The 20,332-nt window shown below is 50.5% G+C and overlaps 1 protein-coding gene across 1 annotated transcript in view; it reads left to right on the forward strand.

Annotated features, from left to right (window-relative positions):
* Window positions 1-20,332, forward strand: part of SPATA5 (spermatogenesis associated 5) — a 494,680-nt gene that overhangs the window by 73,292 nt on the left and 401,056 nt on the right. Inside the window, exon 10 of the mRNA XM_029587990.1 lies at window positions 18,012-18,221. Within this exon, the coding sequence (XP_029443850.1) occupies window positions 18,012-18,221 (210 nt within the window). The remainder of the gene's footprint in view (window positions 1-18,011; window positions 18,222-20,332) is intronic.

The raw sequence follows: 20,332 nt of genomic DNA on the forward strand, positions 1-20,332 counted from the left end.
CATTGTGACAGAACATGCACACCACCCCAAACCGGATACATTGTGACAGTTCACACACACACATGCACACACACCCCCCCTAACTGGATACATTGTGACAGGTCACACACGCACACACACACCCCTAACTGGATACATTGTGACAGGTCACACACACCCCCCCTAACTGGATACATTATGATAGGTCACACACACACACACACCCTAACCAGATACATTGTGACAGGTCATACACACTCTCTCCCAACTAGGTACACTGTGACAGGCCACACACACACCTCCCTAACTGGATACACTGTAACAGGTCACACACACACACACCCCTGTAACCAGATACATTGTGACAGGTCACACACACACACACACCCTAACCGGATTCATTGTGACAGATCTCACGCACAGAGATACACACACACTTCTAACTGGATACATTGTGAGAGGTCACACACACCCCCCTAACCGGAAACATTGTGACAGATCTCATGCACACACACCCACACCATACACACTCACACACACCCCATACACACACACATACACACACCATACACTGAGACAGGTCACACCAACACCCGTAACTGGATACACTGTGACAGGTCACACACACCCCCCTAACCGGAAACATTGTGACAGATCACAAACACACACACACACACACACACACCGCATACAATGAGACAGGTCACACCCACACCCACCGCATACACTGTGACAGGTCACACACACACACACACAGACACACCCCGCATACACTGAGACAGGTCAGGAATACACTGTGACAGGTCACACACACACATGGGGTCACATCACCAGATCTTTTAGCCTCTCTCTGCCTTTTGGTTTTTACCATTTTACTCCTTGCCTGTCTGCTTTCTGCCTCTGCTGCTGTTTTTCTTTAACTCTTTCCTTTCTTCTCTCTCTCTTTGTTGAGTGAGTATTAAAGGTAATTGCTTGTAGCTCATGGTGGGCTGTGACGTGTCGGTGTTGGACAGCACTGAAAAGCATTCGGGTTTATGCAGGTTTGTTCTCGCGTCTGCAGGTGACGTGATCCGTCAGACCGTTTCTAGGCAGCCAGGCCAGTCTCATTTAGAAATGCTTTAAAATGAGTTCACCCTTCAGGTCCAGCCCCATGTGCTGCTTTCTAGTGAATCAGGGGCGTGAGTAGTGATTTCTCAGGATGTCATCTTGACTGCTACCGCCTACTGCTTTGTAGATTGCAGCAACCATCTGGCATTTCCTAGCAGCTAAGGGACTGGACAGAAGCCAAGGGAAAAAGTCTCCAGGACACTAAAACTGGAAACAAGCACCCCAGGGGACGTTGATAATATCACAGGCTTGCCTTGAGGTTTTTCAAATTGAAGTAACCCTCAAGGGACTGAAGGGGGTTAGTGCGGCAGGCGCAGGGCTAGCAGTCTTTCTGCTGGCCCTTGGGTGGCTCTGATTGATGCGTTCCAGAGGGAGGGCGTACACTGCAGGATTGTCAGGGGGGAATGTACTCGCATCAGGTGGGACCCTGAAAGACTCTGCCCTCAAGTTAGGAAGGAGAGTGGCGGATGCCTAGGATGCGGGATTGGTGATGGGAGGGGGGAAACAAGGTTGAGTTCAGGGAGAAATAAATGGAGGCAGGTTGGTACAGGGAAGGATGGGGGGGAGGGAGAGGAAACAGGGAACAAAAAAAAAAGGGAAAAAGCTGAAAGAGTGAATGAAAGGAAAGTGAAGCAGGCATGCAAAAGGAAGCTGAGCAGAGATGGGATAAAAAAAAAAACACTAGACAGGTTAGAAACAATTATTTTATTATTTTATGGTACTTCCAATTTGCTGCACAAATAATTCTTGTCTGCAGTGACTGCTGGTCCCAAAATTGTGCTGTAAATCATTCCCTGCCTATTTTGAAGGGACAAATGGCAAAAACGTGCTGATATCTGTAGAAGGAGATATTCCTAGTGAGCGTAGGGTAGGCATACAATGTGCCTTCGGTTCAGCTGCATATATGGACAGGAAGGGAGGTGTGAATAGGGCTTCATTGGACTTTTGTGGACGATGAGTTTCCCGTTCCCCCGAGAGGCCAGGGTCAGGGGGGGGGGGGGTAGTCACCCAAGGCACTCACTGGACAAAATGGCACCCAGGGCAAGAGTCGGGCTCCTGTGCTGGCAGACTCAGACTGACTCCAGTGAGTCCCCTGGGCTTGGCACTTTGGGTGGTCACCCTGCTTGTGCCCCTCCCCCCTTGTAACAGCTTTGCAGCCTCCGATAAAAATTTGCCACCCTGTGCACTCTCCCTCCCTGCGACAGCAGCTCTCAACTATTCTACTCAAGATCCCCCAACAGTAACCTAGTAATGACGGCAGAAAAAGACAACATGGCCCATCCAGGCTGCCCACCAAGTTTCTGATGGTAGTAACTGCCGCTCCGTGCAGGTTAATCCATGTTTCTGTTAAGGGAAGCAATATTTACAATCAAAACCAAGTAACTGTCAAACCCGTAACAAAATTACTGCTGGCAACCTTTTCACGGGGCGAGCAGCCTTCCTGAGAATTCATACAATGCCACTGCTTGAACGTGCTTTGGCCGTAGAAGCAATCCTGCACTTTATCCCTATTGTTAGTGTATCAGTACCCCTGACCGTAAAGATTTGGGCCCAGCGTTGGCTATATCTGAATCCAATTCCCCTTTTCTCCCCCTTGCCGTCAAAGCACAGACCGATGTTGCCTTCTGTTAAGGGTAGTCACTTCCACACCATCCAGATTACCCCCATGCCTTATGATAAGGGCAGGAACTGCCTCTCTGTGCAGGTTACCCCCATGCCTTATGATAAGGGTTGTAACTGCCACTCTGTGCAAGTTACCCCCAAGCCTTATGTTAAGGGTAGTAACTGCCGCCCTATGCAGGTTACCCCTAAGCCTTATGTTAAGGGTAGTAACTGCCACACCATCCAGATTACCCCCATGCCTTATGATAAGGGTAGTAACTGCCACTCTGTGCAAGTTACCCCCAAGCCTTATGTTAAGAGAAGTAACTGCCGCCCTATGCAGGTTACCCCTAAGCCTTATGTTAAGGGTAGTAACTGCCACACCATCCAGATTACCCCCATGCCTTATGATAAGGGTAGTAACTGCCACTCTGTGCAAGTTACCCCCAAGCCTTAAGTTAAGGGTAGTAACTGTTGCTCTGTGCAGATTAGCACCAAGTCTTATGTTACGGGTAGTAAATAACTGCCACTCTGTGGTATTGCTCGAAGCCTTATATTAAGGGTAGTAACTGCTGCTCTGTGCAGGTTATCCTTATGTTACTACTACTACTATTACTTAACATTTCTATAGTGCTACACGACATATGCAGTGCTGTACAAACATACAAAAAGACAGTCCCTGCTCAATAGAGCTTACAATCTAATAAGACAAACATATAGGACACAGGACTCCTTTGTTTCTGTTAAGGGTAGTAACTGCTGCTCCATATATATATCCCCATGTTTCTGTTAAGGGTAGTAACTGCCGCTCTGTGCAGGTTACCCCATGTTTCTGTTAAGGGCAGTAACTGCTGCTCTGTGCAGGTTACCCCCAAGCCTTATGTTAAGGGGAGTAACTGCTGCTCTCTGCAGGTCACCCCCATGTTTCTGTTAAGGGCAGTAACTGCTGCTCTGTGCAGGTCACCCCCATGTTTCTGTTAAGGGCAGTAACTGCCGCTCTCTGCAGGTCACCCCCATGTTTCTGTTAAGGGCAGTAACTGCTGCTCTGTGCAGGTTACCCCCATGTTTCTGTTAAGGGCAGTAACTGCCGCTCTCTGCAGGTCACCCCCATGTTTCTGTTAAGGGTAGTAACTGCTGCTCTGTGCAGGTTACCCCCATGTTTCTGTTAAGGGCAGTAACTGCTGCTCCGTGCAGGTTACCCCCATGTTTCTGTTAAGGGTAGTAACTGCTACTCCATGCAGGTTACCCCCATGTTTCTGTTAAGGGTAGTAACTGCTGCTCCATGCAGGTTACCCCCATGTTTCTGTTAAGGGAAGTAACTGCCGCTCCGTGCAGGTTACCCCCATGTTTCTGTTAAGGGTAGTAACTGCTGCTCTGTGCAGGTCACCCCCATGTTTCTGTTAAGGGTAGTAACTGCTGCTCCATGCAGGTTACCCCCATGTTTCTGTTAAGGGAAGTAACTGCTGCTCCATGCAGGTTACCCCCATGTTTCTGTTAAGGGAAGTAACTGCCGCTCCGTGCAGGTTACCCCCATGTTTCTGTTAAGGGTAGTAACTGCCGCTCTGTGCAGGTCACCCCCATGTTTCTGTTAAGGGTAGTAACTGCTGCTCTGTGCAGGTTACCCCCATGTTTCTGTTAAGGGCAGTAACTGCTGCTCTGTGCAGGTTACCCCCATGTTTCTGTTAAGGGCAGTAACTGCTGCTCCGTGCAGGTTACCCCATGTTTCTGTTAAGGGCAGTAACAGCTGTTCTGTGCAGGTTACCCCCCTGTTTCTGTTAAGGGTAGCAATATTTATAATCAAAACCAAGCAACTGTCAAACCCATAACAAAACTACTGCTAGCCACATTTTGACAGAGTGATCAGCCTGCCTGATAATTCAGCCACTGCTGCTTGAACATGTTTTCATTTTGGACTTGGCCATAGAAGCAGTCCTGAGCTTTAACTCTACTGTCTGCATATGAGTACCTTGAACTGTAAAAGTCTGGGCCCAGCATTGGCTGTTTATGAATCCAATTCCCCTTTGATGTGTGTCAGTGAATATTCATGAGATGGATGCATACATTTGGCCTAATGACCTGATTAATTTGTACATTTCAGTCAGTCTGATAAGCCAAACTGTTAGGGGTTCTTAAAGACTGATTTCCTAGTGTGTAGCCAGTTGGACTTAGGACCAGTGGGTTTATGCTCCCCTGCTAGCAGATGGAGACGGAGTCAGGTTTCAAAGCTGACGTCACCCTAGATATACCCCTGCAGTGACCTCAGCTCTTCAGTATCTCTCAGTCTCCAGCAGATGCGGACATGCTTTCCCTGTGGGGATCGCTGTACCTTTTGAAAGAAGAAATCCTACTTTTAAATTGGAGAAAAGATTGAGCCCCGCTCTCCTGCGGTGATACCTAAAGGTCCCTCTCCCTGTTGAGAATTCCTGAGGTGATTTCCGAGATCCCTCAAAGGTTGCCTTGGTCCGGTAGTCTGTTTCTGGCATGGACTTTGCCGCTGAAGCAGCTGAAAGGCAGCGGGTGCAGGAAGCCGAACGCGGGGCTGACGGCCAAAGCCCTTTTCTCCTGCAGCCAGAGACTGTCTCTGTACTCAGCCGAAAAGTGCTGAGCCCAGGTAAGTAAAAAAAAAAAAAAAAAAAAGAGAAGAGGGTTTTCTACCGATTCAGATACGTTGGAGGGGTTTTGCTAAGACTTCCTCTGGTCTCCTTGCTCAGTGAGCCATACCGACATCGTTCCCGATCCCATTGGGGTCAAGGAAAGTGAGATTCTGAGCGGGTTGAGCGGGCCCTCGCTGGGCTAGGCCCTGCTTTAGGCTTGGTTGGCACACCGCATGGTAGGCCACGACGGTGCCATCCTGCACGTGTTTTTTGTAGCTGTATTGCCCGCCATAGAGCTTCGGTACACGCAGTGTGTGTCGGCTCTGCACACAGGCTGTGTGCATAACGTCGTGAGCGTGCATACGCTCACAACTTACTAGACACAGAATACAAGTAAAGCCAGGTGAATGGGCTGTGCGTGTGCCTCACTGTGGCCCACAGAGGTGCCCGAAATCTGTGCGCATAAAACTTTAAGCACAAGCTGTCTGAACACGCAGTTATTGTCGCAAATGGCTCCGATAGCAAAAAAAAAAATGTAAGCGCCTTTCTCTCTGTGCTGCTTGTCATATTAGGGCTGCACAGTCTGACCTGGATTCTTGCTTATGTCAGCACTGTGATGAGACCCAGGGAGAACTGGCCTTCCCGAACTTTGCTAAGCCCGGCTCCTCCCATTCAGAAGATGGGTCAGCCACAGCCTTAACCGGAAGTACCCTGGATCTGAGTAACCCCGGGACTGGGTCATCCATGGGAGAGGGAAATTTAACGACACATATCCCAGTACATCCTGGGCTAGGCATGGACCTATCCACCTTCTCTTGGGTTGAATTCTTTCAAGGCCTTCAAGCCTTCATACAGGCTGGACAGAGCCCCAGCTCGTAAGCCCTCCCTCTCCCAGTCCTATCAGCAGACCTCGAGGCATGCCTCGACTCACCAAGGGTATCCCTGGCAGAGACCTGGACGGCACGGACAAAAGAGGATCCAGATTCCTTGGAAGATGGGGAAAACCCCCCTGGTTTAGAAACATACTGGACCATGTTATGGTTTTTCCATAGAGACAAATTGCCAGCCCTGGTTTCCCAGACCCTGAAGATGCTGGGAGTTCCTGGAGTGGACTCTGTGATGGAACCAAAGAAGAATCCCATTCTGATTTCCCTACGGAAAGCCTCTTGTTACTTTCCAGTACTGGAAGCCATCCAGGAGTTGATTGACCTGGAATGGGATGCCCCAGAAGCAGGTTTAAAGGTGGACAAGCGTTAGAATCTCTATAGCCACTGGATCCAGCAGCAAGAGAACATTTTCTTTTCCCTAAAGTGGATGCGCTGGTCTATACCATCTCTAAGTGAACAGCTATCCCAGTGGAGGGAGGAGCGGCCTTAAAGGATGTGCACGATAGGCGAATGGAGTCCATCCTTAAACAGGCCTTTGACACAATAGCAATGACCTTACAGATTGCTTCTTGTTGTGCCCTGGTAGCTTTTTTGTGTATGCTCCACTCTCGGGAGAATTCCAGAGTGGTTATGGAACTTGTGCTGCTTTTTTAAGCTGATGCAGGCTCGAACCTGATCCATACCTTGGCCAGCGGTGTGTCCTCAGTGGTGGCGGCCAGAAGATAGCTATGGCTGCAGAATTGGTCAGCAGGCGCAACCTCCAAGGCAAATCTCACAAAGATGCCCTTTAAAGGATCACTCCTTTTCGGAAGTGACTTGGAAAAGCTGGCCAGTAAATGGGGCAAATCTCCAGTACGCCAGTTACCAGAAGATAAGAAAAAGCAGTTACAGCGCCCCTTGCCCATGAGGGGTCAATCCAGGGGCACCCAACACTTTCGCCCCTACAAAAACTCGACATTTCAGAGGTCTCATCCTTTGGAAGGTTTCAGTCCTTTCGGAATCGGCAGCCCAAGAGAGTTCAGGCTCAAATTAAGGTTTGTCCCAAACCCCCCAAGGAAGTTTTGCCAACCCATTCTTGGAACGAGGAGATAGGGGGTTGACTGTCCCTCTTCTATCAATGTTGGGCCAAAATCACTTCAGATAAATGGGTACTGGAGGTCATATGAGAAGGATATGTGCTGGAATTTCACAGCACTCTTTGGGACATATTCATGATATCTACATGCCACTCCCAGCACAAGAAGCAGGCAGTGGAGACTACCATGTTAAGGCTTTTTAGGATGAGATCTATAATTCCCATTCTTGCGCCCCAGGAAAATACGGGGCAATATTCCATTTATTTCATCATACCCAAGAAGGAAGGTTCCTTTCACCCCATCCTGGACCTCAAGAGCGTCAGCCGACAATTACAAGTGACTCATTTCCGCATGGAAATATTACACTCCGTGATAATGGCTGTACAATCAGGAGTGTTCTTAACCTCCCTGGACCTATCCAAGGCCTACGTACATATTCCAATCTGGCAAGAACATCGTTTCCTACTCTTTACAGTATTGGGTCGCCATTATCAGTTCCGGGCACTGCCCTTTGGCCTGGCCACCGCCCCCAGAACATTTTCCAAGATTATAGTGGTTGAAGCGGCAGCGTTGAGAAAAGAGGAAATCCTGGTGCACCCGTACTTGGATGACAGGTTGATCCGGGCAAAGTCTGTGGAAGAGAGTCTCCAAGTGACAACAGGTTGACCAACTTGCTTCAGGAACTCGGTTGGGTCTTAAACCTGGACAAAAGCAGTCTCAAACCCTTCCAGTCCTTGGAATATCTGGGAGTCTAGTTTGACACCAAGCAGGCAAGGTCTTCCTTCTGACCACGCGGATAAGGAAGTTGATGTTCCAAGTACATCTGTTGATGAATGCGATATGCCTGGCAGTGTGGAGCTATCTTCAAGTCCTCAGTTTGATGGCAGCAACCCTGGAAGTAGTGCCATGGACGAGGGCACAAATGTGACCATGTCAACTCTCCCTGCTGTCACATTGGAACCCGCAGTCTCAAGACTATTTGATTCACCTCCACTTACCGGTGGAAGTAAGCTCTCAGCTCCAGTAGTGGCTGCAAGAAGCCCATCTGGGCAGGGGTGTACCCCTGTCCCCTCTGAACTGGCTGGTCCTCACAACAGATGCGAGTCTCCGGGACTGGGGAGCTCACTTTCAGGAACTGATGGTCCAGGGGCGTTGGACCAAAGAAGAGGCCCTCTGTAACATAAACTGCCTGGAAGCCTGGTCAGTCAGATTGGCGTGTCTACAATTCAGCCACATACTCCAGGGTCAAGCAGTTTGTTTAATGTCAGACAATGCAACAACAATAGCCTACTTCAACCCCCAATGTGGAACCAAAAGCCAGCAAGTATCACAGGAGATAGATCTCCTTCTGGAATGGGCGGAAATACATCTACAGATGATCTCAGCCTCCCATATCGCAGGAAAAGACAACATCAGAGCAGACTTTCTAAGCAGGTAGAGTCTGGATCCAGGAGCGTGAGTCTTCTTGCAAAAGCCTTTCAGCTGGTGGTAGATCGCTGGGGTCTCCCTTTCATTGACCCACTGGCTGCATCTCACAATGCGAAGGTTCTCCAATTCTTCAGTTGCAGAAGAGATCAGCTGATCCTGGGGATTGATGCTCTCATTCAGACCTGGCTGGAAGAGGAGTTGCTATACACCTTCCCTCCGTGGCCCCTCCGAGGCAGGGTCATTTGCAGAATCGAGCACCACAGGGGATTAGTCCTACTAGTAACTCCAGATTGGCCCAGGCGTCCATAGTATGCAGACAGGCAGAGACTCCTGGTGGAGACCCCCCCCCCCACCTCGTGCCTCCCACTGCACAGGAACTTGTTCGAGTATATCTTACAGTCAGGCCCTTGAAAGGGCTCGCCTGATAAAGTGAGGTTATTTGGCGGAAGAAATTGCCACCTTACTCTGCGCACGGAAGTTCTCTGTGTCCCAAGTGTCTGTGCAGGTCTGGACAGTATTTGAGGCCTCGTGTGAGGAATGCATTGTTTCCCTTCAGACGGTCAAAATCCCACTAATTCTGGAATTTTTGCAGGATGGCTTGAATTAAAGGTTTGACCCTTAACTCCTTGAAGGTCCAGATAGCAGCTCTTTCTTGTTTCAGGGGTGAGGTGAATGGAACCTGCCTGTCGGCTCATCTGGGCATGACCCATTTTCTGAAAGGGATGTGAAGAACCTCCGGCCACCCCTACAGTGGCCAGTTCCCTTGTGGAATCTTAATCTAGAATTGGAGTTTTTGGCAGGACCCTCCTTTTGGCCGCTGCACAGTCTTTCCTTGCATTTGTTAACCCTGAAAACGGTGTTCTTGCTGGCTATATGCTTGGCACATCGCACCTCTGAACTACTGGCATTGTTGTGTGGGGAACCGTTCCTCCAGATGACTCCAGGAGAGTTACAGCTTCGTACCCTTCCATCCTTCTTGCCCAAGGTAGTCTTGGAATTTCTTTTGAATCAGTCCATTTTGTTGCCATCCCTAGATAAACACAAGAACGCAGAAGAATACCGCCACCTCCGCCATTTGAATGTCAGTAGACTTTTGGTGCGGTTTCGGGAAGTTTCAGAACTGGTCCGAAAGACGGGCTGCCATTTTGTCCTTCACAGTGGAAGGAAGTGGGGCGAACCAGCTTCGCGGGCTACCATAGCTCGTTGGATTAAGGAGGGTGGTCATGGGAGCCTATGTGGAGGCAGGAAAGCCATTACCTTTGTAGGTTAAAGCTCATTCCGCTAGGGCTCAGGCGGTCTCATGGGTGGAAGCTAGACTGTTGTCTCCCGTCAACATCTGCCAAGTGGCGACATGCTCTTCCTTGCACACCTTCTCCAGGTTCTATCGCCTGGACGTTCAGGCCCAAGAGGACGCAGCCTTTGCAAGGGTGGTGTTAACCAGACCGCAGGCAGCGTCATGCCCCGATCGAGAGTAACTTTTGTACATCCCATTGGTTCTGAGTCCATCTGTCTACACGCTAGAAAAAGGAGAAATTACTTACCTGATAATTTCGTTTTCCTTAGTGTAGACAGATGGACTCAGCATCCTGCTCACAGATGCCCAAGAACGGTGCCAAGGATTCGCCCGCGGAGTGGATATTGATGCCAAGAGATTACGGGTAAGCCATCATCCAGTTCCTAGATCAGGGCATCTATAATCTTGCTGGGGTTCAGTGCTTATGTGTGGTTGCGTACAGTTATGGTTTTCAATCATGCTTTTTCGTTAGTATGTCCACAGTGGCGTTTGAAGAGAATACTGAATGGCTGAGGTCACTGCAGGGGTGTATCCAGGGTGACGTCAGCTTTGAAACCTGACTCCGTCTCCATCTGCTGGCAGGGGAGCATAAACCCATTAGTCCTGAGTCCATCTGTCTACATTGAGGAAAACGAAATCATCAGGTAAGTAATTTCTCCATTTGGAAATGGCTAATCTAGGATACTTGGACATTTACCTTTTTTTCCCTTCCTGGTAGAGGGAGATGAATCCCTCTACCAGGAAGAGGCAGGACATGAATACAGACAAGGCAACCTTCTCCTTTCCCATTGCCCTCCCCTCCACTCGTTTCCTCTTCTCTGGACATCATCCTTCCTCCTCAGGGATATATGTGCAGTACATTTGTCAGGAGCTGCAGGCCTCATGCAAGCTTGAGCCACACTGGATGCTGCTGAAACTGACTTGCTTTGTGTACAGAGAATCAGCGGTTAAAGCAATTTGAATTCATGTCTCAGGAGTTCTTCTGACCTCTAGCTCACAGCTGTAATCACTAGACCACATCTCCTTCCTAATTTAATCTAATTAAATGTGGGTTTGTTGCTGCTGGTGATGATGTATGCTGTCTTCAGCCTGCTTCTTCCTGAGAAGGTGGTGAGAGGTAAAAACAGTGACAGAATTCAAAACAGCCTGGGATAAGCACAGAGGATCCTTAGCTGTGGGGGGAGTGAGAGGTAAAGCATGGGATAAGCAGAGAGGATCCTTAGCTGTGAGGGGTAAAGCCTGGGATGAGCACAGAGGATCCTTAGCTGTGGGGGAATGAGGGGTAAAGCCCGGGAGATAAGCACAGAGGATCCTTAGCTGTGAGGGAGTGAGAGGTAAAGCCTGGGATAAGCAGAGAGGATCCTTAGCTGTGAGGGGTAAAGCCTGGGATGAGCACAGAGGATCCTTAGCTGTGAGGGAGTGAGAGGTAAAGCCTGGGATAAGCACAGAGGATCCTTAGCTGTGAGGGAGTGAGGGGTAAAGCCTGGGATAAGCACAGAGGATCCTTAGCTGTGAGGGGAGAGAGGGGTAAAGCCTGGGATAAGCACAGAGGATCCTTAGCTGTGAGGGAGTGAGGGGTAAAGCCTGGGATAAGCACAGAGGATCCTTAGCTGTGAGGGAGTGAGGGGTAAAGCCTGGGATAAGCACAGAGGATCCTTAGCTGTAAGGGAGTGAGATGTAAAGCCTGGGATAAGCACAGAGGATCCTTAGCTGTGGGGGAGTGAGGGGTAAAGCCTGGGATAAGCACAGAGGATCCTTAGCTGTGAGGGAGTGAGGGGTAAAGCCTGGGATAAGCACAGAGGATCCTTAGCTGTGAGGGAGTGAGGGGTAAAGCCTGGGATAAGCACAGAGGATCCTTAGCTGTAAGGGAGTGAGATGTAAAGCCTGGGATAAGCACAGAGGATCCTTAGCTGTGGGGGAGTGAGGGGTAAAGCCTGGGGTAAGCACAGAGGATCCTTAGCTGTGAGGGAGTGAGAGGTAAAGCCTGGGATAAGCACAGAGGATCCTTAGCTGTGGGGGAGTGAGGGGTAAAGCCTGGGGTAAGCACAGAGGATCCTTAGCTGTGGGGGAGTGAGGGGTAAAGCCTGGGGTAAGCACAGAGGATCCTTAGCTGTGGGGAGTGAGAGGTAAAGCCTGGGATAAGCACAGAGGATCCTTAGCTGTGGGGGAGTGAGAGGTAAAGCCTGGGATAAGCACAGAGGATCCTTAGCTGTGGGGGGAGTGAGAGGTAAAGCATGGGATAAGCAGAGAGGATCCTTAGCTGTGAGGGGTAAAGCCTGGGATGAGCACAGAGGATCCTTAGCTGTGGGGGAATGAGGGGTAAAGCCCGGGAGATAAGCACAGAGGATCCTTAGCTGTGGGGGAGTGAGGGGTAAAGCCTGGGATAAGCACAGAGGATCCTTAGCTGTGAGGGAGTGAGAGGTAAAGCCTGGGATAAGCACAGAGGATCCTTAGCTGTAAGGGAGTGAGGGGTAAAGCCTGGGATAAGCACAGAGGATCCTTAGCTGTGAGGGGAGAGAGGGGTAAAGCCTGGGATAAGCACAGAGGATCCTTAGCTGTGAGGGAGTGAGGGGTAAAGCCTGGGATAAGCACAGAGGATCCTTAGCTGTGAGGGAGTGAGGGGTAAAGCCTGGGATAAGCACAGAGGAACCTTAGCTGTGGGGGAGTGAGAGGTAAAGCCTGGGATAAGCACAGAGGATCCTTAGCTGTGGGGGAGTGAGAGGTAAAGCCTGGGATAAGCACAGAGGATCCTTAGCTGTGGGGGAGTGAGAGGTAAAGCCTGGGATAAGCACAGAGGATCCTTAGCTGTGGGGGAGTGAGAGGTAAAGCCTGGGATAAGCACAGAGGATCCTTAGCTGTGGGGGAGTGAGAGGTAAAGCCTGGGATAAGCACAGAGGATCCTTAGCTGTGGGGGAGTGAGGGGTAAAGCCTGGGATAAGCACAGAGGATCCTTAGCTGTGGGGGGAGTGAGAGGTAAAGCCTGGGATAAGCACAGAGGATCCTTAGCTGTGGGGGAGTGAGGGGTAAAGCCTGGGATAAGCACAGAGGATCCTTAGCTGTGGGGGAGTGAGAGGTAAAGCCTGGGATAAGCACAGAGGATCCTTAGCTGTGGGGGGAGTGAGAGGTAAAGCCTGGGATAAGCACAGAGGATCCTTAGCTGTGAGGGAGTGAGGGGGTAAAGCCTGGGATAAGCACAGAGGATCCTTAGCTGTGAGGGAGTGAGAGGTAAAGCCTGGGATAAGCACAGAGGATCCTTAGCTGTGGGGGAGTGAGGGGTAAAGCCTGGGGTAAGCACAGAGGATCCTTAGCTGTGGGGGAGTGAGAGGTAAAGCCTGGGGTAAGCACAGAGGATCCTTAGCTGTGGGGGAGTGAGGGGTAAAGCCCTGGGGTAAGCACAGAGGTTCCTTAGCTGTGGGGGAGTGAGGGGTAAATCCTGGGATAAGCACAGAGGATCCTTAGCTGTGGGGGAGTGAGAGGTAAATCCTGGGATAAGCACAGAGGATCCTTAGCTGTGGGGGAGTGAGAGGTAAAGCCTGGGATAAGCACAGAGGATCCTTAGCTGTGGGAGAGTGAGAGGTAAAGCCTGGGATAAGCACAGAGGATCCTTAGCTGTGGGGGGAGTGAGGGGTAAAGCCTGGGATAAGCACAGAGGATCCTTAGCTGTGAGGGAGTGAGAGGTAAAGCCTGGATAAGCACAGAGGATCCTTAGCTGTGGGGGAGTGAGGGGTAAAGCCTGGGATAAGCACAGAGGATCCTTAGCTGTGGGGGGAGAGAGGGGTAAAGCCTGGGATAAGCACAGAGGATCCTTAGCTGTGAGGGAGTGAGAGGTAAAGCCTGGGATAAGCACAGAGGATCCTTAGCTGTGAGGGAGTGAGAGGTAAAGCCTGGGATAAGCACAGAGGATCCTTAGCTGTGAGGGAGTGAGGGGTAAAGCCTGGGGTAAGCACAGAGGATCCTTAGCTGTGGGGGAGTGAGAGGTAAAGCTTGGGATAAGCACAGAGGATCCTTAGCTGTGAGGGAGTGAGGTAAAGCCTGGGATAAGCACAGAGGATCCTTAGCTTTGGGGGGTGGGAGAGTGAGAGGTAAAGCCTGGGATAAGCACAGAGGATCCTTAGTTGTGAGGGAGTGAGGGGTAAAGCCTGGGGTAAGCACAGAGGATCCTTAGCTGTGGGGGAGTGAGAGGTAAAGCCTGGGATAAGCACAGAGGATCCTTAGCTGTGAGGGAGTGAGAGGTAAAGCCTGGGATAAGCACAGAGGATCCTTAGCTGTGGGAGAGTGAGAGGTAAAGCCTGGGATAAGCACAGAGGATCCTTAGCTGTGGGGGGAGTGAGGGGTAAAGCCTGGGATAAGCACAGAGGATCCTTAGCTGTGAGGGAGTGAGAGGTAAAGCCTGGGATAAGCACAGAGGATCCTTAGCTGTGAGGGAGTGAGAGGTAAAGCCTGGGATAAGCACAGAGGATCCTTAGCTGTGGGGGAGTGAGAGGTAAAGCCTGGGATAAGCACAGAGGATCCTTAGCTGTGAGGGAGTGAGAGGTAAAGCCTGGGATAAGCACAGAGGATCCTTAGCTGTGAGGGAGTGAGAGGTAAAGCCTGGGATAAGCACAGAGGATCCTTAGCTGTGAGGGAGTGAGGGGTAAAGCCTGGGATAAGCACAGAGGATCCTTAGCTGTGAGGGGTAAAGCCTGGGATAAGCACAGAGGATCCTTAGCTGTGGGGGAGTGAGGGGTAAAGCCTGGGATAAGCACAGAGGATCCTTAGCTGTGGGGGAGTGAGGGGTAAAGCCTGGGATAAGCACAGAGGATCCTTAGCTGTGAGGGAGTGAGGTAAAGCCTGGGATAAGCACAGAGGATCCTTAGCTGTGAGGGGTAAAGCCTGGGATAAGCACAGAGGATCCTTAGCTGTGGGGGAGTGAGGGGTAAAGCCTGGGATAAGCACAGAGGATCCTTAGCTGTGGGGGAGTGAGGGGTAAAGCCTGGGATAAGCACAGAGGATCCTTAGCTGTGAGGGAGTGAGGTAAAGCCTGGGATAAGCACAGAGGATCCTTAGCTGTGGGGGGTGGGAGAGTGAGAGGTAAAGCCTGGGATAAGCACAGAGGATCCTTAGCTGTGGGGGGTGGGAGAGTGAGAGGTAAAGCTTGGGATAAGCACAGAGGATCCTTAGCTGTGAGGGAGTGAGGTAAAGCCTGGGATAAGCACAGAGGATCCTTAGCTGTGAGGGGAGTGAGGGGTAAAGCCTGGGATAAGCACAGAGGATCCTTAGCTGTGAGGGGAGTGAGGGGTAAAGCCTGGGATAAGCACAGAGGATCCTTAGCTGTGGGGGAGGTGAGGGGTAAAGCCTGGGATAAGCACAGAGGATCCTTAGCTGTGAGGGAGTGAGGTAAAGCCTGGGATAAGCACAGAGGATCCTTAGCTGTGAGGGAGTGAGGTAAAGCCTGGGATAAGCACAGAGGATCCTTAGCTGTGAGGGAGTGAGGTAAAGCCTGGGATAAGCACAGAGGATCCTTAGCTGTGGGGGAGTGAGAGGTAAAGCCTGGGATAAGCACAGAGGATCCTTAGCTGTGGGGGAGTGAGGGGTAAAGCCTGGGGTAAGCACAGAGGATCCTTAGCTGTGGGGGAGTGAGGGGTAAAGCCTGGGATAAGCACAGAGGATCCTTAGCTGTGGGGGAGTGAGGGGTAAAGCCTGGGATAAGCACAGAGGATCCTTAGCTGTGGGGGAGTGGGGGGTAAAGCCTGGGATAAGCACAGAGGATCCTTAGCTGTGGGGGGAGTGAGGGGTAAAGCCTGGGGTAAGCACAGAGGATCCTTAGCTGTGAGGGAGTGAGAGGTAAAGCCTGGGATAAGCACAGAGGATCCTTAGCTGTGAGGGGAGTGAGGGGGGAAAGCCTGGGATAAGCACAGAGGATCCTTAGCTGTGGGGGGAGTGAGGGGTAAAGCCTGGGATAAGCACAGAGGATCCTTAGCTGTGAGGGAGTGAGAGGTAAAGCCTGGGATAAGCACAGAGGATCCTTAGCTGTGAGGGGAGTGAGGGGGAAAGCCTGGGATAAGCACAGAGGATCCTTAGCTGTGAGGGAGTGAGGGGTAAAGCCTGGGATAAGCACAAAGGATCCTTAGCTGTGAGGGAGTGAGAGGTAAAGCCTGGGATAAGCACAGAGGATCCTTAGCTGTGAGGGGAGTGAGGGGGAAAGCCTGGGATAAGCACAGAGGATCCTTAGCTGTGAGGGAGTGAGGGGTAAAGCCTGGGATAAGCACAGAGGATCCTTAGCTGTGAGGGAGTGAGAGGTAAAGCCTGGATAAGCACAGAGGATCCTTAGCTGTGGGGGAGTGAGAGGTAAAGCCTGGGATAAGCACAGAGGATCCTTAGCTGTGAGGGGAGTGAGAGGTAAAGCCTGGGATAAGCACAGAGGATCCTTAGCTGTGGGGGAGTGAGGGGTAAAGCCTGGGATAAGCACAGAGGATCCTTAGCTGTGAGGGGTAAAGCCTGGGATAAGCACAGAGGATCCTTAGCTGTGAGGGAGTGAGAGGTAAAGCCTGGGATAAGCACAGAGGATCCTTAGCTGTGAGGGAGTGAGGGGTAAAGCCTGGGGTAAGCACAGAGGATCCTTAGCTGTGGGGGAGTGAGGGGTAAAGCCTGGGATAAGCACAGAGGATCCTTAGCTGTGGGGGAGTGAGGGGTAAAGCCTGGGATAAGCACAGAGGATCCTTAGCTGTGAGGGAGTGAGGGGTAAAGCCTGGGATAAGCACAAAGGATCCTTAGCTGTGGGGGAGCGAGGGGTAAAGCCTGGGATAAGCACAGAGGATCCTTAGCTGTGGGGGAGTGAGAGGTAAAGCCTGGGATAAGCACAGAGGATCCTTAGCTGTGAGGGGTAAAGCCTGGGATAAGCACAGAGGATCCTTAGCTGTGAGGGAGTGAGGGGTAAAGCCTGGGATAAGCACAGAGGATCCTTAGCTGTGAGGGAGTGAGAGGTAAAGCCTGGGATAAGCACAGAGGATCCTTAGCTGTGAGGGAGTGAGAGGTAAAGCCTGGGATAAGCACAGAGGATCCTTAGCTGAGGGGGAGTGAGGGGTAAAGCCTGGGATAAGCACAGAGGATCCTTAGCTGTGAGGGGTAAATCCTGGGCTAAGCACAGAGGATGTTTACCTGAGTAGTGGTGTGTATTGGAGGATCAGGACCCTTACCAGTACGGAGGGGTATGAATTGGGGTAATTAGTGGTGACAGGGATGGTGAATGGCAGGCTGTGGATGGAGGAAGAGGAGATAGAGTTTAAGGGATGAAAGGTACATATTGTCAGTCCTTGTTCTCATCATTATTGACAGGTTTTTTTTCTTAGTCTCTGTATGTAATATGCCGAGGTGCAGGAAAGTGTTGTCCTGTCTGTGAGATGCCAGGATGTGCCACTGCTGCTGCTCTCTGTATATTTTGCAAGAAGCGGGCAGGAGTGTGTGGGGTTTGTGAAACGCCACCGCTCCAGGCAGTGTAGGTCTGGCACTGGGAGGGTGTGTTGGGTGCTGGGAATGCTCCAGTGTAACAATGAAGAAATGATCGGAAGAGATGAAATGAAATGCGAGCCCTGGCCTTGGTGGAGAGGCCTCTTCTGAGCCAGCGGTTCGTCAGTTCTGGCTCCTTCCATCATGCAAGCTCTTTGTGCACTGAGCACGCCTGGTTTGATCTGGCGCTCCCGTTTGTGTCCGTCCCTCGTGGCTTGGCTGCAGGGAAGCAGTACTGGATCCGCCCTCTCGTGGCTTGGCTTGTGGCTGGGGGGGGGGGGGTACTTATGGGACGCAGCACACGCTGTTCTCAGAGGGTCTTCGGTGCTCGCTCTTCCAGCAGGCTCCTGCCCAGCCCTGGGCACCGGGGGAGAGAGAGGATGAGTAGCTGGAAAGCCACCAGACATTTCTCTTTAGAGCCTGGGTGGTGGTGTTTATTTTTGCTGGAGTTAGAGATGCCATGATGCTCCCATGTCTGCTGCCACCCAAGAGGATTCAGAGAAGTCCAGGCAGGTCTGGTGAGATGGGTCTCAGTCCGTGACCTTGTTCTGCATTCCAGGTATCCTGGTCGGACATCGGAGGCCTGGAGGGTGTGAAGCTGAAGCTGAAGCAGGCCGTGGAGTGGCCCCTGAGGCACCCCGAGTCCTTCCTGCGCATGGGCATTCAGCCACCGAAAGGAGTGCTGCTTTACGGCCCTCCCGGCTGCTCCAAGACTATGATAGCCAAGGCCCTGGCCAACGAGAGTGGGTTAAACTTCCTGGCTGTGAAGGTAAGCTCGCCTTTCCTGTGCTCGTCCCGTCTTGCTGGAGCACATTGCCATGTGAGTTATGCGTTCGCTCTGACTTGATGCAGTTCAGGAAGGATTTCCTGATCATGCAGTGTAACCACTGCTGTGAGCTTACCCAGTTTAGACCCAGGTTTACATGCCTGGTGCAAGCTTCTGATTTTATTTGATATTGCTGAGATATCTTGTATGGGTTTTGATCATTTTTTATCCTCTGTTTTTATGTATGTACGTAATTACTATAATTTTGTTTATTGTTTTAATTTGTTGTATTTTGTTTACTGACGATCTCTGCCCTGAGGTCTTTTGGGTATTTTTATGATGGGCTCCTGCACATTTGACTAATGGAAGCTAGGTTGTAAGTTTGAGTTTTTTTGGATCCAGAGCTGCTGCTTTTTGGGTAATGCAGGATGTGCCGGAGTGAGGCAGCAGTGGGATTATCACTCAGATTTGAAAGAGGAGCTTTTGTTTCCCACTGAAATGCACTGGAGGGAGGGAATTTCTCTTAACCAGCAAAATGGCCAATGAGGGCCAGGCAGTGGCTTTCTCATGTCCACTTCAAATTTGCACAGTGCCGGTCGCTGGCCAGTGGTTCCTAAACCAATCCTGACTAATGAGGATATCCACAGTGAATATGCATGAGAGAAATGTGCATGCGCTGCCTTCATTGCATGCATATTCATTGTGGATAAGATCATAAGAAATTGCCATACTGGGTCAGACCAAGGGTCCATCAAGCCCAGCATCCTGTTTCCAACAGTGGCCAATCCTGTGGATACTTTCGTTTTTTGTTAGGATGATTATTTTCGTTGTATGCTTTTAGTTGTTTGTTCTATGGTTTTTGTATGTATTGTATTATTGGTGTGTTGATTGTATGCATTTTACATTGTGCCATGCTCAGAGATTATTTTTTAGCACATAATACAAATTTCTGTTAATCTGAAAAGCAGACTGGCTGGGTGATCTCCCAGGGCAGGTTTCTATACATGGGCAGCAGTAATTTGTCACACCAACCTGCTTTTCAAGTAACCAGAAGGAACAAACTTGCATTTAGCCTATTTCTGCTGTTTGCATTTTACTTTGCTCAGCTGAGCCAAGCAGTTTTTGAGAGAACTTGGTTCTTGCTGTTCCCCCCCGTTTCCTTTTGGCTGCAGCCGAGCTGTCTCCAGGTTCTGGGGTTCCGACTTCCTCACTGGGAGAAGTCAACTTTTGGGGTGCCGCTCTCTGTCTTCGGCATGTGCTTCAGTTTAACCCTGTTGTTCGGAACAGTTGTGGCCTCCCCCTGCCTGTTTCCTGTGCCTTTCACTTCACTCCTTTGAAGGTCGCTGTTCTGGCTGGATTTCTATCTGATAAAAAGCCATTAGGATATGCTAGAGGAGGATTTCTTAGTGACTGCCTTCAGTAACTGCCTTTGCAAACAAAACCAAGTGCTGACCTGCTCAGCTAGAGAGGAATGTTTTATTTTTCCATCTGTAAGCAGAGCTGCACTGGCCTTTATATGTAAGTGAGGTCATCAGGCGGCACCAAACAGACCTCTCTCTTAGCTCTGCTGAGCATGTGCAGGAACTCCCACTCTGGCGTTGCCTTGTGAGCCTCCTCAATTTTTTTCATCCAAGCACAGCACGAATATGTTTTTCTGTGAAAATTTTCATAACTTTAATCTTAAAGTTGCCTTGCTGCCTCAGCAGCCCCCAAACATCACTTTTCAGTGCTACTTTTAAAAGAAAAGAGCTTTTCTTCAGGATGTCTGGACAGAAGAAGGCCACAGTCAGGCGATTCAAGGACTGTGCTTATGGAAGGAAAATGTCCATCACTGATGGGACTTGACCTCTGCTACTATTATCTGGGACTGGATCATGGCCAGACTAACTGTTATGACTGTGGATGGGATGTCCTTGAGGACCCAAAGATCAAAGGCCTGGAAAATGGAGGAACTGGGTAAGTGTTAAAGCAGCTGCAGTCGGTCCTTCTTCTGAAGTGCAGCCTCATCTGCCTCACTGGGAATGGAGGTGAGCAGGAGCTCCTCCAAAATATCCTTCCATCGGCGGAACAGGCCGGACCTCACGACTGAGTAAGAGACATGTATTGAAGAAGAA

This window comes from Rhinatrema bivittatum, chromosome 1 (assembly GCF_901001135.1).
Source record: "Rhinatrema bivittatum chromosome 1, aRhiBiv1.1, whole genome shotgun sequence".
NCBI classification, from domain to species: Eukaryota; Metazoa; Chordata; class Amphibia; order Gymnophiona; family Rhinatrematidae; genus Rhinatrema; species Rhinatrema bivittatum.